This window comes from Aquila chrysaetos, chromosome 1 (genome assembly GCF_900496995.4).
Source record: "Aquila chrysaetos chrysaetos chromosome 1, bAquChr1.4, whole genome shotgun sequence".
NCBI lineage: Eukaryota > Metazoa > Chordata > Aves > Accipitriformes > Accipitridae > Aquila > Aquila chrysaetos.
In genome coordinates, this window is record NC_044004.1 from 54,049,209 (window position 1) to 54,067,833 (window position 18,625).

The 18,625-nt window shown below is 42.1% G+C and overlaps 1 protein-coding gene across 2 annotated transcripts in view; it reads right to left on the reverse strand.

The window, feature by feature from the left end:
- The window catches only part of UNC5C (unc-5 netrin receptor C), a 268,557-nt gene that overhangs the window by 34,851 nt on the left and 215,081 nt on the right, over positions 1-18,625 (reverse strand). Inside the window, exons 6-8 of one of the 2 annotated variants that reach the window (XM_030019883.2) lie at positions 18,362-18,529; positions 16,864-17,028; positions 1,285-1,341 (exon numbers count right to left, since the gene is read on the reverse strand). In XM_030019883.2, the coding sequence (XP_029875743.1) occupies positions 1,285-1,341; positions 16,864-17,028; positions 18,362-18,529 (390 nt within the window). The remainder of the gene's footprint in view (positions 1-1,284; positions 1,342-16,863; positions 17,029-18,361; positions 18,530-18,625) is intronic. The other variant, XM_030019891.2, reaches the window with a different exon arrangement.

Sequence of the window (18,625 nt, forward strand, 5' to 3'; positions counted from 1 at the left end):
TGTGTTCTAACTCTTTCTCTATCTACTCGTTCATCTATCTAGTACCCAGGCTGTGAACTACTAAGCATAACAAATGTTATAGACTTAGTCTCATGAAGCAAATTCACTCTATGAAATAAAATAGTATGTCTTAGTGACACAGTGTCATAATATTGGTATTTAGTGGTTCATCTAATAACAAAAACCATGCTGTGGGTTTTTAAACTTCAGAAGCCTAATTTTTTAATCAAATAAAAAGTCAGAAAAACCAAAAAGTCCATTTTCTAATGGAATGCCTGGAATACCAAGATGTATCTTTGAGTTTGCTTTTTTTTTGAACTATAATGTGTCAAGACATTTTTACCTTCCATCCATTTCCATTTAAAAAAAATAAACTAGTGAAGCAGAGAATCAAACACTGAATTCTCATCACTGGCATTAACACATACATATTTGGATAAAAGCCAAAGCAACCACAAGAAATAATGTGGTAATTTACTGAAAGGAACCCAGATTTATTAGAGCTGTCTTGTGAGAAAATGGCTATGATATTTCTACTAGCTGCTTATACTGTATCTTCAGCACTAATTCCAGGCTAATCTCTAGCATCATTATCCACTAGACTTTTTTTTCCAAAAGGTCTGACTACATGATCAAAATTTGATGTTTCTATACAATGAAGAATCCCAGTTCTAGAGATAGTGTAATGAAAAAAGAAAGTGAAAAACCAAATCAGACTTTTTTAGTACCCCATTTTTGTTAGTTTGAAACATGTGAAATAATTTTTATTTTATTTTTTTGCTCCCCACCTTCTAGCCATTCAAGCCAGGCTGCCCTGCAGCTGTAGAGGTGAGAGCTGGCAGATGTTGAAAGGGACTGATGAATTGCTGTAAGCTCCTAGCTATCATACCTTCAATGTACCAGCCTCAAAACATCACATTTTTTTTTCCCCAGCAGTTCAGGAAGCAGATCCCTGAGTTTCAGCGCAAAGAAAAGTTATCCCTCCACCACATTTTTTCCATTTGCTAAGGACATTTTTGTGAGAAGAGGGTTCATTCTCTCCAGTTTCTTTCTCCGAGGCAGCATCTTCTCCCATTTCCCTCGTGCATAAGGGCTGTTATCATTCTGTGGCAACCCGCTGACAGAGAAACACTGCGACTGCTGTCAAGCAAGCAGCATGCCACTTACTCTGCCGAATAGGTTCCTCTTTGCCTAGTCACACAGAGCTGGTGTAACACTAAAGCTTGACCCAAGGAACAGCATCAAATTAGCACCCAGGAACGTAAAATCAAACATTAAACTTACAAGAAAATCCATATTCATTCTGCGTTCTCTGTTCAGTTGAAATAGGATAAATGAAACCTTAAAAAGAAAGAAATTAAACAAAAATGGGAACAAAATCAAATTAATGAGGAGAACAAAAAAGGGAAGCATGAAAAATGGTTTAATTAAAAAAAAGGAGGAAAAGAAACTGATGGCACTTTAAAATTCTGATACAGCACAGAATTATGATTTTGCATCCCCTGTCTCCTCCAGAGCCTTACTAAGAATTAATAAGCAGGCAGATTGAATTTCTAAGCCAAAATCGGTCTCGAGTCACTAACTTTGGAGTGCTTAAAGTCTTTCTTTTATTGAGCATAAACTCTAATGGATCTAATTTATTTCAGACATCAAGGGTCATTAGCATATGGAAAGTCTTTTTTCCCTATCCCTGCCATATGCTTTAATTCCCAGGACATGTTCGGTGAGGCTCTAAACAGTTTTTTTATTTAATTATAGTAGCTTGCTGTTGATCCAATAGACCTAAAGGAGACCTGTCGTCAGTGGTCAGAGGTTAAATACCCATTTGCCAAGCAGAGTCCATGCACAAAGCCCTCTCTCTGTATTTCCCTGGAATTATTTTATCCTGTCTTTAATACATGTTCAATAGGAATTCCTCAGGGAGCAGAGAATTTGTCAGCAAACAAGAAACTGAGTGGCTTCTCTTCGAAATTATTACAAAATCAATAAGGCCCCTGGGGTCATAACATTATTTATTTGAAATCTTTGCAAGCACCATATATCGACAAAATCATAACACAATTTACAGCTGTATTTCGGAACGGATAAATAAGAGAGATCGTTTCCTTTGTCTTTTCTTTCTGCAGCTCCTACAGCACAGCACGCTGGAGCTGCTTAGTTTGCATGAGTCCTATGAACTCGCGAAGCATCTCCCAGCTGCTTTCCGTCCATATGGGAAATGAGTGAAATGCTGAAATCCCATCCTGCTGGAAAGGTAAGTGACAAATCCAAAGTAAGTGGGGGAGTCGCTGTCAGGGACGGGATTAGAGTTGGTGTAAGACAGAAGGTACCTTTCCTCCATCACCTTCCCTTCAGTGCTTTTGAAGGGAATTTCACCCCCTCTCCTTGGATTGCACTGCAAGGAGCTTGCACAGCCAAGGACTCCCTGCAGGTGAAATGAAACTGGAAAATGCACTCCTGGTGCGTGCCTAATGCATAGGACCACATTACAGGCAGACCAGAGTAATAATCCCCAAATCCCAGAAATGCTGAATTTGGGTGCTTGGCATCTGTTGTGCTTCACATAGCTCTCCCTGCTTTGCTGCACTGCTTGCTAATGAAGATATAGTCTATCCCAATCACAGGTATAGACACACTTCCGCCCAAAGTTTCCAGACATTAACCATTGCATAAAGGTTACCTTAACTGAAATACCAGCTGTATTGGGTTTGCGGGCAAGGTTTTGGTAGCAGGGATGTTACAGGGGTGGCTTCTGTGAGAAGCTGCTAGAAGCTTCCCCTGTGTCCAACGGAGTCAATGCCAGCTGGCTCCAAGATGGACCCGCTGTTGGCCAAGGCCGAGCCCATCAGCGATAGTGGTAGCGCCTCTGGGATAACAGATTTAAGAAGGGGGGAAAAAAAAAAAAAACCAAACCTGCACAATTGCAGCGGGAGGAGAGGAGTGAGAATATGTGAGAGAAACAGCCCTGCAGACACCCAGGTTAGTGAAGAAGGAGGGGGAGGAGGTGCTCCAGGTGCCGGAGCAGAGATTCCCCTGCAGCCCGTGGTGAAGACCACGGTGAGGCAGGCTGTCCCCCTGCAGTCCATGGAGGTCCATGGTGGAGCAGATATCCACCTGCAGCCTGGGGAGGACCCCACGCTGGAGAAGGTGGGTGCCCAAAGGAGGCTGTGACCCTGTGGAAAGCCCGCACTGGAGCAGGCTCTTGGCAGGACCTGTGGATCTGTGGAGAGAGGAGCCCATGCTGGAGCAGGTTTTCTGACAGGACTTGTGACCCTGTAGGGGACCCACGCTGGAGCAGTCTGTGCCTGAAGTCCTGCACCCGTGGAAGGGACACATGCTTGAGCCGTTCGTGAAGGACTGCAGCCCATGGGAAGGACTCACGTTGGAGAAGTTCATGGAGGACTGTCTCCCATGGGAGGGACCCCACGCTGGAGCAGGGGACGAGTGAGGAGTCCTCCCCTTGAGGAGGAAGGAGTGACAGAGAAAACGTGTGATGAACTGACCCCAACCCCGACTCCCCGTCCCCCTGCACCACTGGGGGAAGGAGGTAGAGAAAACTGTGAGTAAAGTTAAGCCTGGAAAGAAGGGGTGGGCATAGGGGTGGGGTAAGGTGGTTTAAGATTTGGGTTTATTTCTCATTACCCTTCTCTGATATGATTGGCAATAAATTAAATTATTTTTTCCCAAGTTGAGTCTGTTTTGCCTGTGATGGTAATTGCAGAGTGATCTCTCCCTGTCCTTACTTCGACCCATGAGCTTTTTGTTATATTTTCTCTCCCCTCTCCAGCTAAGGAGGAGGAGTGATGGAGCGGCTTTGGTGGGCGCCTGGCATGCAGCCAAGGTCAACCTACCACACCAGAGCAAGAAGAGCTGCTTTTTGATGGTGATGGGTTTTTTGAGGCATCATGGGACAGACTATATTGCCTGTAATATCTATTTAAAACTTTATTTCACAGCAATGATTCTAGCCTTATAATTGCTTTTAGAAATATTATGTTCTTACATTCATTTATTTGGTTCTTTGAGGCAAGTTCACCTATGCGTACTCTCAGCACACATACTCAATCTTTCGTAATAACTGCTTCCTACTTCTACCAGTGCACTCCAAGTATTGGCCATAAAAAGTCAGGTAAGCAACTTCTGAGGGCTTGAGTGAGTGCTTAGCAAGTGTGGGCATGAATTTACAGTACCCTAGTTACTCCCCACTTGCTCCCCAGATGAATGCTGAGGCCCATATTTAGTCAACCTCAATTTCAGCTATAGCCTTGTGGCCAATATTTCCTTTGGCGAGAAGTCTCTGGAGACTGAGAGGCAGCCAGCAGGAAATACAAGGCACAAGGACAAGGTGGAATTTAAGCTGGCTGCATCTCCAAACACCTTTTTGCCTCATACTCAAATCCACTGGGAAAGCTGAGGACATCTCTCTGCACTTCATGTGCCCCAGCATGTTCTCAGCGGAGCCAGCTGGCATGGGGCAGCATGCATCTCCCGGCTCTGCATCACCCACGGAGCTCAAACTCACCCGTGCAGTTGCAAAGGCTACTCCTCTCTCCTTACATTGCATTTCAGCTGGTGAGTTTTGCATTCCAGGTTGTGCCTCATTCCTGCCACATCTGAAGTGATCTAGCAACTGCCACTCAATGGGCACAAAGTACTGGATTAGCTGTGATATTATTGAAAGCATTCTCTCCTCCCAGGAAAATGGAAATCCAAATTCAAGTCTTTTCAGCAAAGTAAACAAGTGTGGTCCTCAAATACTCTAAAAGAAATTTACCTCATTGCAACCTCTTTATAGACTCTGTCACAAATACTTATTTGTGTTTTACAAGTTTGCATAGATTCTTTTACTGACAACTACAGAGAGCATCCTTGCAGCTACGTAAGAGTGACACCAGTTTCTTCAACAGAAATCTTTTGTGTATGTATTCAAAGGCACATCTGTTAAAACAGGAGAATGAGGCGAGGATACTGTTTGCTGCTTCCATTAGCCTTGCAAACCAACATGCTTACTAAAGTGAGCTTGATTTTATTCTCCTGTATGTGCTGCAAACTGAACCAAGCATCCAACTCCAGCCAACTGTTTCCATGCAAACATAGCCCAGTTTGCACATGTGTCTGCAAGGACACATTTTCAGCCTGAAAAACATGTGGTTTTTACATAGAAAGAAGGCATGGACAAGGTGGAAAGGGTAAGGGCTGCTGAGTGAGATGCATTTGAGTCATGGCATGCCAATTTTTTGCTGAGGGCCAAGAGTCACAGCTGACCAACCTGGCTGTGGATGGATAGATGGCCACTCATGCTGGGTGTAAAGTCCTTGTTGAGGTTATGGCACTACACAAGATATGCTGTGGTGGTCATACAACCCTGTTTTCTCACAGTATGTAGGCAGGCTTCCCTGGCTGAAGCTAGCAGAGACCTTACCTTGGGCTGACTTTCAGCATCCCAGCCAAGCTGGCAACCCTAGCTGTCCGCTGGTCAAACGCCAGCTCCATTTGCACTTGCAAATTAAACACATTTGTCAGAGATCACTCAAACATGGCAACTACAGATGCCTTCTGCCGTTCGGGCAGGACTTTTTAGAATAAAACTACTTTGAAACACCCCTTTGTCATGAAAGTGCTCTTCCAAAAGAAAGTGGACGTTGCAGTGGCAGGGGTAAGAGGAAGGCTTGCAGCCATGCTCTGGTGGTGGTGGCTGGGCAGGAGGTAGGATTATTGCTATGCTCCCAGCACAAGAGCACAGGTATAACACTCTTTAGAAAGTTGGCTTTCACGCTGGTCCCTCTGACTACACCTTCAAACAATGAGAAAGGACATTTTCATCAGATAATGATGCAAACCTGCTGGGATTAGTAACTGAAATAATGAAGAATGACTTCCCTCCTCTCTTCAAAGTAACAGCAGTGAAAAGAGATCTTTTTCTTGTGTTTTGGTTTTTTTTTTTTTTTTTTCCCCCTCCTTGTATCAACAGCGCTGCTTGGCAAATACCTGAGGGACTTCTAGCAGGATCATCAAAATTTTTAATGAGGGTGAATTTAGAAAGGTGCTGGTGGGTTTGACTCTGGGATGGCTGCTGGGGCTGCTGACTCACACTCAGAGCAGCTGGTTTCACAGTGAGCTACTTGCTTTGAGAAAAGTAATTTAAGCTTCTTCCTCCAGCTTGTTGGGAAATGTACATTTTCAAAGGGGCTTTTGATGTTTTGTTGTGTAACTTATTGCTGGATGAGTAAAATAGTAATAATCATACTTTACACTTGCATAGTGCCTCCTATTTGAGGCTCTCACAGGCTTACCAAAAGTTGGTATTTGTTTCCCTCATTTTACAAGTACCTCACCCTATGTCGTACCCGGAGAATCAGCTGGAGGCTTAGGTTAACGCACAGAAATTGCACTACTGTAATTGCATGGTAAATGCATTCATTAAAAAGCCTTTAATTAAGTTGATGTTTCTCCATGCATTCTACTTTATATTCCACTTTAGGCTTGTAAATACATTTTTTGTCCCTGTGGAAGTGCTTGTATTAAGTGCTAAAGGTGGGCTTTTTTTAACTAAAGTAATTATACTGGCACAAATCCTTTGTACAAATGCAGATGTATCATTATAAAGGTGCATTACGTAGGCATTGCCTACTCTCTTTCTATAAAGCATGTGAAGAGCAATTTAAGCACTTAATGATGTAACACACTGGGAAAAGTGGAGAAGGGTGAATATGTCAGGTTGTACTGGAAAGATAAACCAATCTGACGTTGGTATATAGAAAAGACTTCAGCAGGCTTTTTATCAATTTAGTTTAACTCAATTTCAGCATCAGTCACACTTGCACTGATTTGGGAAATTGTGACCATTTAACTAAATAGATTTTGAAGCTCATTTAATTAGTTTGGTGCAGTTTGGGAAGGCAGATGATCCCCAACATTGGAAGTCTAGCCTGAGCATTCTGGTCCCACATGTCTTGCTCTGACCTTCTGGAAACACATTTGTGCCAGAGGCCACAGGAGACACAACGGCAAGTCTCTGTGGATGAATGGCCTTCAGCATATCTGCATGTGTGGGATCATCTGCCTTAGGGGGGTTAGCTTTGACAAATACGCAGGCTGACCCTTTTTACAGCATGAATTCATCTGCTGCAATTTTCCTTGGGAGGAGTAGATAAACCTTCCGCCAAGTTCGGGAAAAATGAAGCATTTGGGAATGGAGAATCTCAGACCTATGAAAGATTGTGTAGAGATTATGGCACTGACTCCCTTGAGACTGAAACTGAAATACAGTGTCACCAAATAGTCACCAAAATAACTTTTCTAAGCTTTCTTTTTTCCGCTGGGGAAGAATATACCCTTCAGCATATTCATGGGCATATATACACATACATGGTGCTCAGACTGGGAACTCAGTATCATGACAATGGGCATCCTGAAATCCTGCGTTTGATTTTACGTACAAAGCCCTGGGAATATACTGCCTTGGTCTGCGAACTGGCATGTTTTAAAGACAACTTTTATCTCTGTGGTATAAAACACTAGGTCACGACTTCACGCAGACGGAATTTTGTAAGTGTCTCCCCTTTTTGGTCCTTAATAGATTTTTGCTAGTTTTCTAGTCATGCTGAATTTGTATTAATGGATATCAATTTTAGAGTGAATTGATCAGATTATGAAAATATTTTACTCTGTTGCTTGCAGAAAATAAAATATTCACGAGACAGAAGAATTCACAGTTTTCCATTTGTATTTTCCCCAGCTCCTTTCCCTCTTCCCAGCAAGTAACTGGGTAAGATGGTGGAGTAGCTGAAGGTGATCTTTCTGGGCACTTATTTACTAGGGCTTATAGAGTTTGGGTCATAATTACAAAAATATTTACAATTTTCCTGCTAAGAAATTGCTTTATACCATCAGCTGCTGAGGTCACAGTTAATGATATATTTTGAGACTGTATCAAGGTCAGTGAGAGTTGGAGACATCCACTTTCACTTAATAAAGTGAAGATTGCATAAAGCACACCATAACTGCTTGTTCCTTTAATGCATCATATTTTAATCCGGCACCACTTGCTTCTAATCTATAAATGTTCTTTACTTTACCCTCTATGTAGCAGTTTCAAAAGGAGCTAAGGTCACGTAATTACGCGGCCCTTTTGAAAGCCTAGCCACATGACATGTCTCAATAACATCCTGTTGCAATGAACTCAACAGACTGAGCATAACATATTGTAACAGCACTTATCCCCCTTCTGGCTCCAAAGTCAATGCCCTTAAATCGCCTCTAAGAAAAGAAGAAGGCATGCATTCAACTGCTGCCTTTCTTTCTCTACTTTGATGGCTCTATCCAGTGTAGCGACACTGAAGTAGGACTAAGCTCTTGCTGGCAACAGGCTCTGAACAACAGAGCTATGATGGACAGACGAACAGAGACTAATTCTCACATGCAGATGCCTAAAATTTGAAGGAAGCGCTTCTTAGAGGATGTAAAGTAGGTATGCAGTGCATACATTGTGACATGAGAGTTTCCTGAAACAACCCTTTGTTTCTCTGTGATACATACACGTCAAATGAGTTCCAGTATTTAATAACTCAAAGCCAGCAAGCTGGTCATTTTTTCCATACCAGTCCCAAGCAACATGCACCCAATTGCTTCTGTTCTTAATTCCCATGATGAGGGCTTCTTTCAGCATTAATTCAGTTATCTTCCTCTTTTCCCCAGCTCAGAATTTTATTTAAAATCTTTAGCTTTTTCTGAAATTTTCTATAATCAGTCTCAGTCTTGGAAATTATCCTGAAAAGTTTGAATAAAATTGGGTTAAGAACCCTAATAATTTTTTTTATTTGGTTTTGTTTTGTTGATTTTTGTTCAATGGACCTCAATGGGTTAAAAAAAAAGTATATATTGCTCTTTCCAAATTCCAGGTTCTAGAAATTCAGTTTCTCTCCCTTTTCCTGTAAAATGCCATTCTCAATTCAAAGTCAGTCCAATTTCAGATTTTGTAAAACTCTGCACTCCTGGGAAGACACATCCAGCAATTCTGAATTCCATTATAAAAAGACATTTTTGAGACAAAGAAGAAAAAAGGCACGTGCCCCTGCAGTGTGTGCAGTGCCGTGACTGTAGTCGTGACCTTCTATTACTAGTCCTGTTTCCATCTTATGCCTCCTTTTGCCTTACCTAGCTCACCATTACCTCTCAGCAATCCTACAGCTAGCACCAGCTTACTGAGTTTCTTTATTATTTTTAAAGGAAATTCTAGATGATCAATACAACATCCAAAGGCTCAAAGCTTTCAAAAGACACTTTCAAAAAAGACTTTCAAGGGCTTTCAACATGTTAATTCAGATGCATTGCAATGCTATACGTTTCCGTCTAGTCCCTATGATGGACAAGCAGTCACATATTCTGATGTTAGGAGAAGGAATTTAGAAGACTTAATTTGACATTCAGGAGTTTTAAATTGTTCTGTGCAGGTCCCACTGTCCAGAGACTGTGACTGCACAAGCTTCCAGTACTTCCTTTTCTACAATGGGGCAGAGTTAATGGTACAAGAGGAACCTTGGAGTAAACCCCATGTTCTGACTGTTCAGCGTTAAGGTTTCATGTTCACTTAACATGTTGCTAATGCAAATTTACCACAGGAGAAATATTAACAATAATCTTTGAATTGTAATTGCTGTTAATTGTTTCTCTCCCCTGCTATTTCCCAGGAGCTCCAGCACATAAACAAGAAGATGTGATGTCTTATACCTTATTTGGGGTGGTTAAAAATTAAAAAAAAAAAAACACAAAAACAAAAACAAAACCAACAAAGTCCCTGGAGCTGCAAAAAACTCTCAGACAGAATGTGCCCAGCTTCTTCCTGTATTTGCTATTCTAAAGAAAGACCTTCATGTCTCCAGTAATGATGCTGAAGGTCAGATATGATATCAGGCATCCCAGAGATAATGCGCAGTAATTTATTTTCCTTCTAACGGACTAATTATTGGCATGTTCAGGGTGGGCTAATAAACAGGGAGCTTGAGGTTTTGTGACTGATTATTTACTTGGGTATTATCTCAGATCTTTCCTGAGTGGGTAGGTTAAATGGGGAGCCTCTCTTGTTCTGTCCTTGAACAGGAGTTTATAATATCCTATAATTAAGATTGCAACTATGTTTTCATTTTAAATTAGATTTCTGACATTTTGTTAACATTGTTAGAAAGGTCTTGCTGGAGTTTAAACATGCATGTCATCTATATGGGAGTGGGGGAAGATGGAAGAGTAGGATAACTTGTTGCTAAAATTTGATGTGGATTAGAATAGGCAATTTTGACAAATCTTTTTTTGCAGTCTTTTACATTTAAGGACTTTGACCTTTTGGCTAAATCTTATGTCAGTCTTTAGTATCTTAGAAGCACAGAACCTTAACATTGGGTTTGTTATGCACATTTGACAGCAAAAGTAAACACATGTCTAACATTGCAATTTGCTAGATCATGTATTTGCAAATTCCACGTTTGCAATGACTGAATGTTAAATAGACTTCCTGGGGTTTGCTTTGTTTTGCATTTGTAGCGGGACAAGAGCAAACAGGTTACAGGGAGGGCTGAAATAAGGACATAGGGCAGCACTGAAGAGAGGACACATGGCAAATAGCTAGGTGAAGGAAGTGACAGCTGGAAGAGGATCTAGAAGAGGGGATTGAAACTGTTAGGAATGGTGGGAAAAAAGGCTCATAGAAAACATGAATTATCCACATGATTGTTCAGCGACAGGTACCAAAACCTTTGGCAGGTCTGTAAGCTTACAGGCAAGGTAACTTGTATTCCCTGGCTTACAACCTCAAAAATCCCAGAGACTCCAGAATCAGCTGATCAGCTCAATGTTCGTTTCCCAAACTACAGAAACTTCCTTCCCCAACATGCGTTTTCATTTAAGGATGCTGCCAATGTTTTAGTAGTCCTTTTTGTAGAACACAGGTTTAGAAATAGAGAACACTTGAGTTTTACTCCTGATTCTGTCACTGACTCCCTAATGAACCTTGGGCTGCTCATGTAACCTTGCTCTGCCTGACACCCTGCCAGGAAAGCAAAAGTCATGAAATATACCCACCTTTGTACATGGTAAGGAAACTATAAACACTCATTACTGTCACTGTATGGGTTGGGGTTTTTTTCTACAGTGAAGTTAATGTGTCAGTTAGACTTTATTGTAAGCTTTGCCTTTTTCTTTCATCTGTCTGAGTAACTTTTTTTTTTTTTTTTTTTTTAATGTGCAGAGGAATAAGGGAAGAATAAAAGAAAAAAAACAAGGGAATTAAGAAGAATGAAAATTACAGATGGACAAGGTTGGGGTTTTTCTCCTCTCTGCATGCCTATAATATTTTTTAATTAGTTCAGATTTTTGAGAACAGCCTAGAGATCTTAGAGCACTTGCCTTTCATTAAAATTAATGTGGAGGTAGCTCTTTCTGAACTGACAGGGGTAAGACACAGTGATTTCAGTGTCCTGGGTTCTGCTCGTGGCTCTGCACTTCTATTTTCTCAATGCTTTTGTCTGCTTCAAGCAGCAGGTTTTCTAGGCAAGAGCTCTCAGTTGCAGAGGGCCCACCAGACCGTGGACGCTTCTCAGCTGGGGATTTCTCATGTCACTACAATAAAAATAAAGATGAGTCGTAATTCTGAGATGTGTGCATAAACTCCCTTGGCTGCTACACCATTACATAGTAGTGGGGTTGAGAATAGAATGACACATCTCTTTACTCATATCAAATAACAATATTACAGAAAACTTCCTCTAGGAACAGATGAGATGCATTCTTCAAATGAATGAAACCCGCCCTGCAAGGGCTCAGCGAAACAGGCCAGGTGGCTATATCATTAGGCTGACAGACTGAACATATTAGAAGTTCTCTCTTGACCCACATGCTCTTAATAAAAGGGTTTATTTCATTCCTCTGCACACACAGGCTTCTGTTGCAGTCTCCCTTGAGAGAGCTTTGCTTACCTTCTGGAGTCTGGAAAACATTCCCCTGCTCTTTGCACACTAATCTGCTCTGGAGGACCAGAGGTCCTCATCAAACTGCTCTGCCCTGTAATTCTTCCCTGAATGCCTGCTTTCAAAACAAGCCAAAAAGGGAAATGAATGCTTATTCCATCAGAGGTTCTGGCATGTTATGTTAAACAAGCCGGGCATGTGCAGAATATATATGTTTTGGGAAGAAAGAGATGTTAGTATCAGGTTAACCTTGCTTTCTACTCAAGATCTGTGTATAAACAGGCATGAGACTGGAAAAGGGCAGCAGTTAACCATTTTGTGCACAAGCATGACAAACTGCATCTTCTCACTTGCTTAGGCACTATCTTTGTAAGAGGGAACCTTATGAACTTCATACTGCCTTTCAGACGAGGATTTCAAAGTGCTCAGCAAATACAGATTTGCCGACATCATTTCACATCAATTCACTCTCGACTAGAAGGCAACCTTTTTTTAACAAGGAATGGAATTACTAGTCTGATAATAACATCTTCACCATGGTATAGGTGCCTTTTTCTCAAGTGGTGTATCCGCTATTTGAATTTCCAAGTAGTTAAGCTACATGCAGGGAGAGAACCAAAGTGACCCGAGAGTTAGCCCAGACGACGGATGAAGATCTTTTGAATCTTTTCTTCCATTCTTTAGCAATAGCAGCACGTTTCAGTCTTTTCATGCTCATTTATTTAAATCCAAGCAACAAAGGAAAAGTCCACACTGGATCTGATGACACTTGGCAATGATTCACAAGTGGAAATTTCCTTTTGGCCCTATTCAATGATGGATTTGTATTCCATATTGTTAGACTGTATAAAGCAAACAGTTTTTACTACACAGAGCAAAAGTACTATTTATGTAACTATATAATCCATAGTCCTCAAGCGACTACATGTGCTTCAGTATTGCCTTGCTGCTGTAGGATAGCTAGCCCTGTGTTTTGGAAAAAATTGAAAGCACAACTTAGCCAGCCTTTTATGGAAAGCCACAGTGGTCTACTAAAGCCAAGAGTGAGCTGAAGAAGGGGCACTGGTTGTCTTCCTGTGACTGTGCTAGTGCCAACCCTGCGTATCACAGGCATGATTTCAGAAAAGACCAACAGCTTTGCCAGCATGCACAGGCACCAACCTCACGCCTATGGACTTTCTGTACTTATTTATTTACTTATTTATTCAGGACAGGGACAATACAGATCTGAACACTGTCACTTCAGTTCCTCAACAGAAAGGACACAGGTGACATGCTGTGAACATGACAGCTGCACGTCACGACTCGTGTAATAAGCCTTTAACATAACCATGCAACACAGCTAACTCTTTTCATAGGTTGCCCACCTCTTCCTGATTACCAGCAGCATTTTACACATAACGCAAAGCAGAATTTGGCCCGCCAGGGACTTCTAGCGTCTGTTTGGTACCACACACATGATCTCGCAGTCATTCCAGACTGGGCCCAGCAAAGCACTTCCCCTTGTACATTGCTTTAAACATATTTGTGATCTAGTGAAGGGAACTACTTGTGCTGAAGTTGAGCCAGCGGTGGAGTGCTTCGCTTTCTTGGTTCCCACTCAGAACACCCACCAAAGTCATTAGGTGGGGTGAGTGGAGGGCTAATTGCAGTGTTTCAGTTTATAGAGATCCCCTGTGAGATGCAGTGCGTGCCTTTAAAAGTGTTGTTCCTTGCACTGAAGTATTTACCACAGTACTCATACTTCAAATGGGAAATAATGCAACTTTGGAGGCAATAATGCAACTAGCGTGGGTGGTAACCAGCCAATTCTTCTTACACCTACAGCATATTTTGTTCCGGAAGATCATATTAATGGTATTATGGGAATTATGAAATTGTTATAATGGGACCTGCTAGGCAATATTGTGTATCTGGAAACTTAAAATAGCAATGACCGTCCTGAATTTTCACTACAGCTGCTTTTCTTCTTCAATTCAGCCTGCTGTCTCTCTGCAGGCTCTCTAGTTTAATGACTGTTCATCCTTTCATGTTAACAGAAAAATACTAACTACTGGATAAGGGAGCGTATGTGTGTACTAGCAAGATCATTAGTCTGAATAAATGTGACAGCAGAGTTGCACGAGAAATGCCACAGTTAGTGGTAAGCACAAACTAGAGCTTTGGGTGTAAAATACTGTAATTACAAGGGATGGAGAAAGCTCCACAGTTTTTATCCCCACAGAAATCGATAGTGGTGCAGACTGCTGCTCTTTGCTGGAGCACAGGCAGTCTGATGAAAGAGCTTATTGATTTATCCAGCTGATGCTACTGAAGTGAATAATAGACTGGAAGAGAAAGGGCTTGTAAATTAGACTCACTCAATCCAACATTTTCCAGGATATCTTTTATGTACAGCTATATAGAGATATATATTTACAAGTGAGTTTTTTTCAAAGCAACATCCTAATGACTCCTGGTAAGAAGGTCCGTCTACTAATTCTTTGACCTTAACTACACCCATGGTGCTAAAGTCAACCTTCAAGCTCTCACTAAAGACGTACACTAAGGAGGAAGCACCAGGGCACCTAGGAGCAGGATTTGGCTATGATGCAGGTAAGCAGCTGGCCAACACATTTCCCAGAGGGCTACAGCCACAGAGAAAAGGCGGCTGTGGCTCCCTCCATGCCACCCGTGCCATGACAGACCCACTGGCATGAAGGCGTTGGAGAAGTCTGCTGTGGATCCACAGGTCTCCAGGCTAGGAGAAATGTCAGTTCCAGGCCAGTCCCCACCAGCCTCAAATAATGTGGAAAGAGGCATGGCGTTTTAGGAATGAAAGGAGTCCTGTGTTTCCTCCTAGCTCAGCAGGCAGATTTGCTATGAATCTAGATCCACGCTGGCAAAAATGTAAGTGTTCAGATTGGTTTTGCATAAACTGAGAAGGAGAAATAAAGAAAAAGAGAGAGGGAGAGAGAGAGCAGCAGGCACACTGCCACCAAGTACGGCAAATCAATCTTCTCAGCAGTGATGGATCAGGGAGCAGGACTGCAAGTTTTACAGGTATATGAAACCCCGCGAGTATAAAGACACCATTAAAACACTGCCATTAAATTCCAACACTGAAGGATTATCACAGCCCCTGGAGCCAAGCAGGTCAATATGTGACTGTATATTTTTCATTACCATTTTTTATACACATATATATGAAGCAGAATAGGATTCACAACAGCCTCACCCTCTCTCCCGCTGAAGACCTCTGCTTTATAATCAGCATCCGCTTTCACAAATAAAATGCAATATACCATCAACAGATAAATGAGATCCCTACAGGGCTTTTATTCTGCCGTACCATTATATCTACTTTTCCACAAGATTTCTGCTTAAATGGCTCTCTTTATGCACATACACAGAGATGACATACACCTGTCTAAATATAATCTGATAGTGAAGAGCTCTTCTATATGGGGAAATGTATCTTTTCTTCCTAATTTCCCATAATGACTTATTCACACTGCTGGAGCTAGGGGTACGTTAGCTTCCCCACTATAAAAGTCACCAAGGTGTTATACAGTAAGACGTGGCTGGATTTTTATTTTTTTTCTACCTTTAGAAAAAAAAACAGAGGCGCTCTGAATCTCACTTTCTGTCTTCCCCATAAAAACAAACGTTTTGAGGAATTACAGCTTTATAGGCTGCTGACATTGAGTAATAGTTTTTAACGTGATGAAAGTGTTTGTGCAAGCCACACTGAAGCAGCCTTTTTTCTAAATCTGGGAAACTTCAGAGCAAATGGCCATGCTGTGCCATAGAGTAGCTCAGAGATCGCTGCCAGCACAGTAGCCACCTATATGGCACTTTTTCAAGAAGTAGACCTATTTATTAGCTAGTAGTGTCACTTTTCTGTCATTGTGACTATTTCAGTCAAAGGTAACCTGCCTCAGAGAATAAAAATTCCTGACTCCTTTTTCATGAGAGAACTCAAAAGCATTTTATGATCTGGACACATAGATACCAGATAGTTACAACCACAAGGCTTTGGGCAATGGAGAGCTGAGGCTTGACAGAGAAATACTGCAGAGAGACAGGATGAAGGAACAGGAGGTGTATGTGAGGATTTTGGCTCAGGTTATTGTGCTAACAAAATGTGAAAGGAAGTTTCAATGCACCAGCAAAACAGAGAAGACCTCATTTTTGAGAGCGGATGGGGTGCAGAGAAGACTAATTGTTCATCAGCATATGTCAGAATCACACTAAAAGCCTACTTACTTTTACTTCTCGCTCTTATTAGTCACAAAGGCAGGATCATGGCGTGAATAGGCGCAGGCAGAATAGACTTCAGTAATAGACCTGATCTTCATGAGGCTGCAGCATGCTGATAACTATATAGGAAGTTTGCACAGGCACTAAATAGATACAGGGTACCTCTTTCTACTACAGGGCACCCCAAATTGAAAAAGGGGCATAACTATTATATGTAGAAACACATGCATCCACCATTCCTGACAGTAAGAAGCCATAAGCTGATCTGCTTTGCCAAGTTTACTCTTTTGGAAATGCTGGCTTTGCCCTAAACCCTCTGCTTTTCATTTGCATTGCCATAAGAGTCACTGCCAGGCTTCCCTGGACAGATGCTGAGCCTGTATTAGAGCGAAGGGCTGTTTGGAGGAGAGGGCAGGGAGGAGAAGGCTCTGTTATGACACTTTCTAATTCTTCACTGATCAACTTCATAAACCTCAGATGGCATTACATTCTTCTTCAGGGAAGAAGAGTGAGGTGTCCAGACTGGTGAGAACTGGATTAACTCATTTCTCCATCCTACAAGTGATTCCGTGACTTTAGGTTGTTGATGCTGATCTGCAGCTATTGCAGGTCTTCCGGCGGCCACATACATCCCAGACCCCAGAGACATCACATCGGCACTTACCCTGCATGCAGAGCCCATCTGTGCAGTTCTTGGACTGCAGCACCAGCCCCTCGCAGTCCTTTCCCCCGTTCTTCGGCGCCGGGGCTGTGCACTCCCTCCGGCGCCAGTGGGTGCACTCCGTGCCACAGGTGGACCACTTGCTCCAGGACGTCCACTTGCCATCCACTGAGACAAAGAAAGGACATGACTTGTTATGGGGTACATAAAAGTGAGACCAAGCTGGAGTGACACATGCCTCGGCACAAGCTAGCCTGCAACTCCTGGCCATTCCGGGCAAGGCAGAAGGATCATCAGTCTGATCTTCTTAAAGAGATTCAGTCTGCTTTTCTTAAAGTTCTATTTCTGGCCTGTCAATGCACATTCACTCTCCCTCTCCTTTCTCTCTGCGCCGGCCCCATTTCTGCTCTTTCCTCCCCTTTCTATAAACTTGTCAGCAGTTTATCTGTGCTCAATGTGTACAAGAAAATGAGCAACAAGTCAGGACTCTGTGGTTTTGGGGGTTTTTTTGGCATTTTTTAACAAAGAGGTTAAAGTTAAGGAAGTTAAGCTTGGCCAGAAATTCTTCTTTAGTAGGAAGATATTTGATGTTAAATATTTTCTATTAAAAGATATATCTAGAGGCACTGAACTATTTCACATGAGCAGAATCGGGAATGTGTTTAGCACCTTTCAAAATCCCACAAATGATTTTCAAAAGCACTAAATTGAACAGCTGAAGAACAAACCATGAAATTGTTCTAGTGACACAGCCTGAACCAGGAGTCAGTCACTTGGAATAGCGACCAGAGATGAAATTTCAGCTCATCAAGTTCCACCCACCACTAAGACCCAGAGTTGGATGGCCAAGCTTCACTAGATGAAAATGACCTTACTGCCATTGATTTGAGTGGGACTGCAGAGGTAGGAAAGCATTGGACAATAGGACAGATGGCAGAACTTTTGTCACAAAAAAGCCACCAACTACCTTGCATGAGACAATTTTGTATTTTTCAGAAGTTTACATTTAAATATCTTTTAAAGGCATGGATACACATCTCTTTCCAGTATAAACATCTTTGTATTTGAAGTCAAGTAACACGTGCCTCAATTTTAACATCCACACCCCAGACACTTCACTTGCTCTGACAGCTGGACTGAAGAGACACTGCAAATATATTTACATCACAGTTGCTTTCTATATTCAAATTCCAGTCCTTTTCCAGAGCTTTCAACCTTTATCTCCCACAATTGAAGCTCTGAATGTTCCCCAAATCCCCTGAATTACCAGGGCTGAGACACCGGTGCAAGCTGTGTGCAAAAGTAAGGCTGAATCCCTTGCTGCTTGATATGATGTAAATGATGATTTTATCTACTTACGCAATACAATTTCATATTCATTCACTGAAATGTTGGATTTATTAATAAAGAGAAGGAGGCTTTTGTAACTAATAGAGTTCTCCTGAAATGACTGGTGACAGACAAACCGTTTATCTAGGGCTATGTACTGTTCATACTGAACCTGGACACAGAGTGGTGCAAGCTATTTTCTGAACGCTCTGGCCCTCGCAGAAGGCACCGCCGTTGAGTGGGGCAGGATTGGTGCAGGTCCTCGTACGCTTCTGAAAGCCTCTCCCGCATCGGCTGTTACACACTGACCACTCAGTCCAGGTAGACCAGCCTCCATTCACTGAAAAGCAAGAGAGAAAGTGTATGATAGTATAAGCAAGCCACCCTGGTCGTCCCAAAGGCACCTCTGGCTCTGTGTCATGCTGCCTCCAACAGC